The sequence below is a fragment of the Poromitra crassiceps genome (assembly GCF_964638095.1).
Source record: "Poromitra crassiceps genome assembly, chromosome: 11".
Lineage (NCBI taxonomy): Eukaryota > Metazoa > Chordata > Actinopteri > Beryciformes > Melamphaidae > Poromitra > Poromitra crassiceps.
This window is the reverse complement of record NC_139643.1, coordinates 14751410-14763490: the sequence shown is the minus strand read 5'-3', so window position 1 is coordinate 14763490 and position 12081 is coordinate 14751410. Positions and strand designations below refer to the sequence as shown.

At 41.3% G+C, this 12081-nt stretch overlaps 1 protein-coding gene across 1 annotated transcript in view; it reads left to right on the top strand.

Moving 5' to 3' along the window:
* Positions 1 to 11627, top strand: part of LOC310784849 (uncharacterized protein) — a gene marked incomplete at both ends in the record, with an annotated part of 22357 nt that extends 10730 nt beyond the window's left edge. Inside the window, one exon of the mRNA XM_083645886.1 lies at positions 11503 to 11627. Within this exon, the coding sequence (XP_083502012.1) occupies positions 11503 to 11627 (125 nt within the window). The remainder of the gene's footprint in view (positions 1 to 11502) is intronic.
* Between the last annotated feature and the right edge of the window lie 454 nt (positions 11628 to 12081).

Here is a 12081-nt window from a genome sequence, read left to right as displayed (position 1 = left end):
AAAACAATTAAATACAGATATGATGTGGTATCGAAATCAAAACCGATTACAATTGTCTCATGAAAAACAAGACAGGAGAAGCACATTAGATTGTAGTTACTGCGTTTTTCCCTTGTACTACCTACACATCTGTTTAAGGTAATACACAGAGTGCCGTATCTGCATCTCTGGGGTCATAGGTCAAGTAATTGATAATTGTTTTGCCCCCAAAAAATACTTTTACATATACATATTTAATAAGCGCATTGCCACTTTTCAACCTATATCTAATTTGGCTGGACAGTCAAAAAACTTTAAAGCCATTTTTCTCAGTTTCAGTGTTGGCGTAGTTACTGCGGTCATGATTTGTAGGGCAGTATACTTCCCCACCTTCTGCCTCATTAAGAATCCCAAAGTAACCAAGCAGGGTTATCTAGAACATAACATGCCAATCACAGCATCTAAACCAGCATCTAAACAAGGGCTATAACTGCTGAATGCTGGACAGGGATTGGCTTGTTGAACATGGACTTTTCAGTGTAAACAGCCTTCTAGTGTCAAACTCTGCTCAGACATCATTCTGCACAGTGAAGCTCAAACATTTACCTGAAGGAACAAGAAGAAAAACATATTTTTGACTTTAGGGGGTAAATCAAGTCAAAATACATGTATACCCAATCTACTACTACTGTGAAGTGTGAACCAGTAATCCCTTAAAATTGTAATGCTTGTGTAAAAGGCAAGACCCAAGGATGCAGAGACGGAAACAGGGGAAACGGTTCAAGTCTTTTACTGACTCCAAAAACAGAAACAAACAGTCACAGTTGCTGACTCCCCGGCATCAATGTACAAAGTCACTGGTAAATTCCATGATTCCAGGTACAAACTGAAAAAGGCTCCAAGCTACAACTAAAGAGCTCAGATATCACAGTCAATGGTTTAGTGAATAATGAGAGCACAGCAGGACGCGGTGCTTTGGAGCTCTTTGTCCAACTCACGAATGACAGACGAGTCCAGACAGAACAGGGTCCGTGGCAGAAGACAAGGTCATTGTCATTGTCAAGGTCAAGTTTCAGCATCGGCAGTCTAGCTGTGAATAGACTGTGAAGAGGTTAGGGTTGCAGGTGTACAACATGAGAGCTGATTGCAAGATACCACCTGTTCCACATCTTCAATCACTCGCTGGTGGTAAGCCCACAGTGCGTCTGGACCACCTTCTGCCTTCAGCACCATGGACAGCGCTCGATGTGACAGCAAGCAGCAGACTGGCCAGTTATCACAAAAATACCCTGACATTTATATTTATAAATATGTATATAACTTCAGCCCTTAATTCATGTGAGCACCCGCCCCTGTGTCTGCCTCAAGGGCGAACCACAAGGCACGGTAGGAACGCGCACTGCCAGTTGAGCATGCGCAGCGAGCTGCGTCCGCAGGGCAAGCATGCTGCGTGCAGTGGAAATACTGGAAATAAAGCACGCTGTTTCTAGTATTATGCAAATGTACTTGTTCTTACCCATTTTTAGCCCTGATAAGTAGCATAGATTTTTTTTTTATCTTTAACAAATATCTATCTCTTCTCCTCCCCAGTGTATTTCTTCTATTGAGCTGCTCTTCAGGGATCGACACAAGTCACGGGACGAAACTCCGCCTCCACCGAGTCAAACCCCGCCTCTTCCTCTTGTCTCCTCTCCTCTTGCTCCCCCACCCTCCTCTTCCTCACAGTCCTCTCCACTCCAGTGCCTCCTCCTCTCCTGCCAGCAGGTTTCCATCAGTACCTCCATTCACTCTGAGAGTTTGTTTTACCTCGCTGTGAGTGCCAATTGGGTGGGGTTTACCACATCAGGACAGTGATATCGTGTCTGGCATTCTGTCAGTCATGCAAAAGTTAACTGAACAGACTTTCAGAAACTTTACTGTGATGATCTTAGCTTTGGCTCTTGCTCTATCATCATGTGTAACAAGGGTTACTCCACCAACATCTGGTTTGAACAAGCCAAAAAAGTAGCAGTCCAAAACATTGTTTGACGCAGGTCTGGATTCCATTCAACCAGGTTTGACTGACGAAGTGCAACAGACACATTCGACTAATGATAGGTTTACAGTTTGTCTATAAACCGGATGCAGTTTTCCCAAAAGAGGGCAGGAAAAATCAAGAAAAAAAAAAGATTGGAGCAACAAACACAAAATGAAACAATACTGATCTAGTTTTCCCAGGCAGTATGAAATGTAAGACCTTTATTGGCCTTTACTGGCGACAAATAGGAATTGCAACAGCATCGGCAATTCTCTGGGTCTGGGACACAATTATCTGCATTTTAATGACAAACCACAATATCTGGAGAAAACAGAAAATTAACTATCACAGAAAAACAGTGTAAATATGTCCTCCCTGGGCTTCTGTACTGAACATTTTAAACCTGGGTTAATGGACTCCTCGTTCCCCCTCCTCTTGTCCTCTGATCTTGTCTTGTACCTGCATGGTATTTCCAGAAGACTGCCCCCTAGTTGTCAGTATTGGTAAAACACTGCAGCTGCAATGCTAATATTTCAGCAGTGTGTGGGAGCCTGAGCAGCAGCTTCACTTTAAAGAACTTCTTGGAGAAATACTACAGATATCATGTTGTCCCGTCTCTCCCTCGGTCATCTTGTTTTTATTTCTATCGTCTTGATCCGACCTGCTGAGTGTTTTCTGTCCTCTAGCTGTCTTTACAATGTGCGCCCAATCATGCATCTGTCTCTTTGTTGTGAACTAGCTTGAATTTTATTCCACTGTATAAAAATAAAAGTATTTCAGAGGCATTTTTTGACAACATCAGACAGAGTGCAGGTTATGTAATGTGAGACTGTACATATGAGTGAGTGGGATTATTCAAACCTCAGAGGGGAGGAGATGAGGTTAGATCAGTAGAAGTCGTTTGATGGGAATCAGGAAGATGCCACGTCAGCTCTGCTGGATTTGGAAAGCAAGAAACCTGTTTGCTATTGACTGTAAAGGTTACAGGCACCAGTAGTTTGATTATGACCTAGGATTTCAAATAAATGAATGTTTGCAACAGAAATGTTGAGTGTTTCTGTCTTGATTCACTCGGAAGTGTCATCCAATTTAACTGTCATCATAAATAATCAAAATATTCCTTGGAAAAGTGTAAAGATTGATGCAAAAGTTCTATTTTGAAAAAAATAAATAAAAAAATCATTACCTCAGGTTTAGCATTCAATGGCTGAGTTTCCCAACAAATAAGCTTCTTAAGAGTTAAGAAGCTTCTTAAGGAGTTAAGGAGTTAAGCCTGATGCAGCTGGATCTGCCAGTGTTTCGTCATTAAGAAGGTGTTAAGAATGCCCCAGACCCTTCTTACAAAACATTCTTAACGAAAGATCATCTTAGCGCTAAGAAGCTTTTGGGAAACGCAGCCTTCTTAACGGAAAATAATTTTAGGCTAAGAAGCAATCGGGAAACGCGTTGGCTTCGTTGGCTTCTTACGGGAGCCTTAACCATAGAACACTAACGTCAGGTGATTTTCACCCGGACAATTGCATTCACGTGATTTTCATTGTCTTGCTGCTGTCTGAGGTGGGCGGGTCCTTAGGTACCTTCAGGATGCTCACTGACATCATTGAATGTAGGTTTGTTTCCCTGCTCCCATTCATGGTTTTTTCTACCGGCTACGTGTTCGGGTGATTTTCACCCGATGTTAGTGATAGAGGGTAAAATATCTTCGGGTTAGGGTTAATGGTATTGTGGTGACTTTTTTTTTTTTTCACCACACAAGTCCCATGAATGGGTGGACCGAAGGAGAAGTTGGGAGCTCCTGTTTTTTTTTTGGGGGGGGGGGATTTTTTTTATAACGATTACCTCATTTTTCCCGAATTTGACTTTTTTTTTTATAGTGTCCCCCATAATAAACTTTTTTGTGTTTTTTGTGATATTTCACATTTAAAAACAAAAGAAGAGTACCTCAATTTGCCATGTATTGTTGTACTTTAAGATATTTTGATGAGAAGTATGTTTTATGGGGTATATTGCATCGGGTGAAATACACCCGACGTTAGTGATGGTGTGACTTTAAATCACGTTCGTGTTCTAGGGTTAAGAAGGGTCAAAGAAGCTTCTTAGCGCTAAGAAGCTTTTGGGAAACCCAGTCAATGGCTGGGTTTCCCAAAAGCTTCTTTGCGCTAAGAAGCTAATTCAACCCTTCTTAAGGCCCCCTTAAGAAGCAAACGCGTTTCCCAATTGCTTCTTTACGAAGGCATGCGTTTCCCAAAAGCTTCTTAGCGCTAAGAAGCTTCTTTGACCCTTCTTAAGGCTCCCGTAAGAAGCCAACGAAGCCAACGCGTTGCTATTGCTTCTTAGCCTAAAATTATCTTCCAATTATCCTCCGTTAAGAAGGCTGCGTTTCCCAAAAGCTTCTTAGCGCTAAGATGATCTTTCGTTAAGAAGGTTTTGTAAGAAGGGTCTGGAGCCTTCTTAACACCTTCTTAATGACAAAACACTGGCAGATCCAGCCGCGTCAGGCAAAAGGAGATACTTGTGTCCACTGTTCCTCTTGTGTTTTTCCCTTTTTCCTTTCTTTCATGCACCCTTTAGTGTTTAAAATTGGGGAACACTTGAAAATCTCCCCTGTATGTATGGTTACTTGTGTTTTAAATGTTTTACCGTAGGCTATATTTCTCTAATCAGAATGGATTCCTTTTATAATGTTGTGGATTTATATAGCACCTTTCACAGAACCCAAGGTCGCTTAAATTCTGTAGTGTTTCTCTGTTTTGTTGTATGCTGTGTATATAAAGCAATTTGAACTGCAGTCCATGTCTGAAATAAATAATGTTTAATAAAGTTTAACATGACCATGATTAGGTGTTAACGGTGTTTCTCAACCACTGAGTCGTGGCCCACTGCTGGGCTCAGAGTGCCATCAAGTGAGCCGCTCCAGTTAAGATGCTTCTTAAGAGCCTTCAATTTTTTTTATTTTTCTCGACTGTTAAGAAGGCGTTTGGGAAACACTTCTTTGGAGCCTTCTTAACTCCTTAAGAAGCTTCTTAACTCCTTAAGAAGCTTCTTAACTCTTAAGAAGCTTCTTTGTTGGGAAACTCAGCCAATATCTTTATAATGCTGACAGCGGCTGGGTTATAAGAGCATCCAAACTGTGGACTCAAAGTGGGTTTATAACAACATAAAAGCTATAATTTTGTGTGTATCGGACCTGAACCACATTTTCCATACTTTTCCAGACTTCTTTTTTTTTCAAATTTCCAAACTATTCAAGACATGGAAATGATAAAAAAGATTTGACTTTTCAAGACCTGCGTAGGAACCCTGCATTCAATTAGCCCATTTCAGGACTGTGTTGTCACTAGCTACGCTTGACGCTTCTACACAGTCCCTTATGATCGGATTAGTTAATAATGAACTAACCATTTAGAAAACATTGATATACATGTGTAGATGATTAATACATGCTATGTTAACATATCACAAATGTGTTGTAAGTCATGTATAAACCGTTAGTAAATGAAGTGTTCCTCACCTGTTATAAATTATGTGTAAATCATTTACAATTCAGTTACAAGGCTTTCTGCATCCCCTAATGATTAGGGGATGCAAAAAGCGGTAGATTAGGGCCTAATCTACCGAAGGGTCTTGTGATCGTATATGGGCGGTTTTGAAAGCTCAGCTATGGTAATAAATATGTTGAAGTTCTACTGTAAAATAAACTCCTCAAGCTCGCCATCAGCCCCTGCTGGTCGGCCTATTGCAGTGATACTCAACTTGCGGCCCGCGGACCGCATGTGGCCCGCGGAGCATTTTCTAATCCAGAGTGAACATTTGACCCAACTGCATCGAGTTCATTCCATTCCCCAAATGTTGTCAAATATCACCACCTGCTGTCAGAACCATGCACGTACAAGCAGACGTTGAAATACTGCTCGCTATACTGCTAATGTTTCTCTCGCAAGATCATCTGATTAGATATCAACAGCACCTGGTGCAGGCCCCGTGAAAAGTACGTCAACCAGCCAAAGATGCGTGAGGCAGGCTGGGCACCTTTTACTCCGCTTTGTCACATGGGGGCGTAAACCAAGGAAACAGTAAACAACACCGGAAATAAGTCCGCCAAAAAAGTATTTTTTGCCGTTAGCTTGACGCGGCAAGGTTACGTTAGCTAGAGCCTGAAAAGAACAACAACACACTCAGAAATCTCGCCACTCCGATTTCCATAAGGTCCGCCACTCCGAACTTGATTTGACTTCCAGTTCACGTTCAGGCAGCTGTCCATGGGGTGCTGAACCGGGTGTCAGATAAAAGTACTCGGGCGGAGCCAGGGCCTGCAGCTTGCACTCTGTGATTTCTTGTGTCTATAATATATCTGGTGTGTCTAAATATTAACCAAACCTGAACTATAATGTATGTAACGTAATGTGTAACCAAATAGTGAAAGCTACATCTTTCCCAAAATCTACTTTGAATTATGGAATTGATTAGAATCGTTTTTGTCAATAAATATTTTTGTTTGTCTTTTAAACTTCTGTAGGCTGTGTGCGCAATTCTCTCTCTCTCTCTCTCTCTCTCTCTTTCTCTCAGATGCTGCTAAATGGGTTGCCTCGAATCCTCGAAATGATTGTGGAGCCCAGCAAATTAAAATAAAGATGTGTTGTTCAAAGATGTTTGGCACATTTTAAATTGCAAAATGCAATTTAAAATCTGCCTTTTATAATCCATTTTCATATTCTTGCTTATTCATTTTCATATTATTTGTCCTTTGCATAATTATTTTTCGTCTTTACTTTACCATTAGACAACTGTTTTACTTAAAGCACAAGCAGAATTGTGCCACCTGTATACAGGTTAATTAAGTAGGCTACTAACTTGCACAATAAATAATTAAATAAATAATTTGCTATAGACTACGGGCTCTATTCTCCCACAGGCCATCGGCGCTATTACGGGCCTTAACCGCAAAAAAACGTGCCTTGCGCCTGTTTCGGCAAGATAGCAATAGGCTTTAGGCTGCCAAATGCGCTTTAGGCCGAATGGGCGTGGCGCAGTCCCAAAGTGGGCGTGTCGGCGCTAAATACCAGCCTAGTCATATCTTGGGAGCTGGCCTACATTTAGCGCTTTGCGCTTTTCAAAAGCAGGCCTATTCTTTGCCTTCACTGCTTCTTCTCTGTCACCCTTCTCTCTCTCTCTCTCTGAGTTCCCAGCATGCATTGTGTTTCTTCATTTCGCTACTAAATAGCCACCAAATGAGCCAAAATAGATATAAAAGGTAGTTCTAAATTAATGTGTAATGGTAACACAGCCTGCCATTGTCAACATTTCAATATTGGACCAAATAAAACCTCGAAATGAAAACACCACCCTATGTGAAACATATATGTCCTCCTGGGCATATATATACCCCTTGTCGAGTTAACGTGATTAAGAGAAGTAACAGCGGAACGCGCTTCGGAACGCGCTTCTAATGGCATCTGCTATACTGTGATGTCCGTCCAATAACTTGGCCCTATTTCACATTTAGTTTTACAATAAAAACACATTTATGCAATGACTTGACATAATGTAGGGTATATTTATGTGCATCATCCTTCCTGCAGCAGGCGAGAGAAAATGATATCTTTCTGGACAAACTTTCACCAATCTAATAGGCTATATTTTTCTAGCTGATGCATAGAACATTATTTTCACTTTGATCTTGCTATAGTGTAGCGTATTTACATGCTTGCAGTATTGAAACTGCAGTTAGATTGGTTTGAGAAGCATAATAATATGGAATAATAGCCTATAATGCAGACAGACAGGCTGGATGAAGGGAGGGGGGGGGGGGGGGGCAGAGCGTTTGGCTTTCGTCTGGTTTTGCGGGATCACTGGAATTGGAGCTAAAAAGGCAAGCGTGCGATTCGTTTATTGCACTTATCCAATGAGCATGACGGTGCATAATTTTACGCCTAAAAGGCGTGGTTGTAATGCTTTGGGCTGCATCTAGCGCCAGCACGACGATATCAAGTGCGCCTTTCCACGCCCACTGCTTTGATCTGCGCCTGCCGCTCGGCCTAGAAACTGCGCCGATGCAACGATAGGGGCCTACATGTCAAAAATATGCGTGTTCAGGGACGCATGAAGCTGGGGCGGGAGGAGAACAATGACGCGATGAAGGTTGGAGTAGTAGTACCGGCAATAATTTCAATACACTTTTACCCCTGGGTGAAAGGAAAACACTCTTAATAAAATGTCTCCCACATTTACACCTTTATAAACCTCTACTTTGCTGCGCCCTACAGCTGTGTAAAATGTCATACGAAATAATTATAAATTCCAATAGGATAAGCTTGCCTGATTAACTGAAAACAATTATACAATAACGAAAAAAATAATATCCTAACGAAAAAAGTCTAATAAAGTAAATAGCCTTCAGAAAGTGCATCAGTAGGCTATACTGCTGCACTGCTGAGACGTGCAGTGCAGGGATTCTGAGCCGGTAATTGTCGACTTTAACGCGCATCATCTCAAAGCTCACAACATGCAACAAGGGATTTCGTTCTCAGATGTAGGTAACACAAGGCTAATATTTCTTACCTTTGCCCTTCAGTTTAAAGTAAAGCAAATATTCTCATCGTGTACGTCGTATCGTATATGTCTGTGTGAACGAAGCGTAAGCGTCCACCTTGCGCTGCAGGTGGTATGCCAAGTTTTGCAACCCCCCGCCCAGCAGCAAAAAAAAGCATCCCCACCTCACGGGAGCATAATTGTAGGCCTAATGATTTATACAGAAATGTAACTTTAAAAATTATATAATTGTCTGCTAGACCTGACCTCCCTGATTTCTAAGTTAAAACAGCCCCGAAATATGTTGGGGATGCACTTCTCCGCGGGCATGTGGAAACGTTCACGGCACGTGTCGCAGGCGCAAATTGGAGCCATGCCAAAATCATCTGTGCCCCAAAATGCCTGTGCAAACGGGATTTAGGCGGTCTTAACTACCATAATTTTTCACGGGTGTGGCCAGGCAATGCTGGGCATTACGTCAATCAAAACCAATCTCGCAATGGCTGTTTGCACGAGGTATTATGCTGTAATTCTCTCCATGCGTAATAGAGTGTACTCACTCGTGTGAGGACAGAGAGAGAAGGAGAGAGCTGATTGACAGATCGTCTGTGGTGCCAATGACCCTCCGGGTTATGAAGGCAAATAGCCTATGTCCATTGTCCAACAAGTTTTCTCAATTAATTTCCCTCTTTGCGATGTGATAAAAGTTTCTCAGTCTTGTCTTGTCTTTGTCTTTATTTAAAATGTATTAGCTATACTGCCCTCCAAATCAAAACCGCAGTAACTACAATTTTGGTCAAAATTGAGTTATTATTGAAATTGAACTTTTAGATATCCGTTTTATCATGTGACAAATTTTCTAAGTTCAGTCTTGCTCTATATTTGAGAAAACAGAGTATAAAAGTTGCAGTAACTACAAAATCCAACCAAAAACCAGACAAAACTGCAGTAACTACACTTACTGCAGTTTGATTTGCTTTCACAGAGCTTCAGCTGGACTTAAACAGAGATAAACGCAGTAACTACACTTTGAGGTGTAGTTACTGCGGTTCAGACTGGTTTTTGGTTGGATTTTGTAGTTACTGCAATTTTCCCGCTCTTTCCATAACAAAGCCCAACATATCAATCACTCATAATGGCACAATCTGTTTAGTTAATCCAGTCAATTCCCAATATGAGAGCGCACTGACAGCTGTCCAAATTGTTAATGAATGAGTCTTCAGTGTCTTTAAAATCGTAAATGCTGTATTCCTAGCTAATAATCCATAAGAGATCATCCAATAAAGAAGTGAATTGTGTTCTCCACTGGGAAGTGTTAATCTGGCTGTAGATAGTGATAATTGTTTGGTAACACTACCTAGCTCATCAGGACAATCCTTTTAATTGCTGCATAAATTATCAGCATTCAGACTCAGTCTGTAATTCATTTTAATCAAAATAATTGTAATATGCTATGTAATACTGTATATGATCCTGTATGAATTATCAAATTCAAAAAATTCAGAAAACCTGTTCTAAATTAAGATAATAAAACAACTGTGCTCATTAATTAATTGTGTCAGAATGATGACCAAAAAGCAACACCAGTGGTGAAGATTACATCAACTGACTTAAGGATTCCCTGAATTTATCTGTTACTCATCCATTTAAATGTTTTAAACATGTAAACAATAAAACAATTAAATACAGATATGATGTGGTATCGAAATCAAAACCGATTACAATTGTCTCATGAAAAACAAGACATGAGAAGCACATTATATTGTAGTTACTGCGCTTTTCCCCTGTACTACCTACACATCTGTTTAAGGTAATACACAGACAGAGTGCCGTATCTGCATTTCTGGGGTCATAGGTCAAGTAATTGATAATTGTTTTGCCCCCAAAAAATACTTTAACGTATACATATTTAATAAGCGCATTGCCACTTTTCAACCTATATCTCATTTGGCTGGACAGTCCAAAAACTTTAAAGCCATTTTTCTCAGTTTCAGTGTTGGCGTAGTTACTGCGGTTATGATTTGTAGGGCAGTATAGCAGAGCTGCAGCTATTCTTCCTGGGGTCAAACAACTTGCAAGATATCAAACAACTTGCATAGTTTCAATCACCCAGTTAGCACAAAACGTTTTTTCAACGTTGATTTTTAGTTTAGATCTGGGTGATATTGGGTTTCAACGTCTAAGACCTAATTGCACCCTCTTTTCAACCGGCTAAAATGCGGTTACAACGTCAACGTGTCAAAAAACACTATTTGGTTAATCATATTGTTAAAAACATTTGTTGTAGCTTGATATAGAGGCAATATTGATAGTGTGTGAATTGGCATTTGTCCAATTTATTGTCTAACTGAGAGTTGAAATCTGGTCTACGCGAAAACGACATTTCAACGCATTTTATGTCACATGAAATATCATAAATATGGGACTATATACGCTATGTGGTGCCAGCAAAAAGCTTCCAGGACACAACTATGGTTAATACTTTAGCACAATACTGTAATAAACCAGCCCAATAAGGGCTCTGACGGAGGCAAGCAACACAAATCTCAGGAGTATATAAAAATAGATAGCTTTATTATTACAGGCCTTTAGCGACAGGGTAAAACACAGAGGTGATCACAGGTGAGTATCAAATACGCTTCCCAACGGTCCCTGGGGTCTATCATAAGGCAACACCACTACACACATGAAGATGAAATCACTGCAAACTGGGCCACAACAGGCCAATGATTATGCACACACTGCACACGTGAGAAACTCCAAAGGCACGGTTAGCGTGCAATAGATGCAGTAGCTACACAGCAATTAGGCTACATTTCCACACAGGGCTACCCCAAACCGCCCGGGTTATGCACAGCAAGCAAAGAGCAAACGAATATGACACTGACCCCCTTGGAACGATTGGCCGCCTACTAGGACAGTAGTAATAGGGGGGCACGTTATTTGCCCCCCTCCTTGTGCCCACTCTCAGGGGGCAGCTGCCCCCTACGAGGGGGGCAGCTGTCACGCCCCCCTCTCAGGGGGGCAGCTGTCACGCCCCCCTCTCAGGGGGCAGCTGTCACGCCCCCCTCTCAGGGGGCAGCTGCTCACGCCCCCCTCGTAGGGGGCAGCTGCCACGCCCCTCTCCACGTGGTATCATGTGTGCCCACCCCCTCCTCGCCCCTCACCTCTGCGCTAAGCGCACTGTATGCTAAAAAACCCTGTCTAATCCATACAGCAGTACTGGTTTATGCAGGCTTCAGGGGTGGCGTGCTGTGACTCTATGTATGCATATAATATTAATAATATATGTTTTTTGGCGGTGCTGGACTGTCAGATGAGTGATATCGACAATATCCCGTCGCAGATGTGGCCTTCACACTACACACACCCTGTCCTGTATGACCTATCGCCTGAAAGGTATGTGATTACAAATAATCTACATATACTGCATAGTAAATCTATTTAGTCTGGTCATAGTGTGGCGTGCTGTGATTCTATGTATGCATATAAATAAATAAATATATATATATATATATATATATATATATAAACTGTATTAATGTTATGGTTTTTAT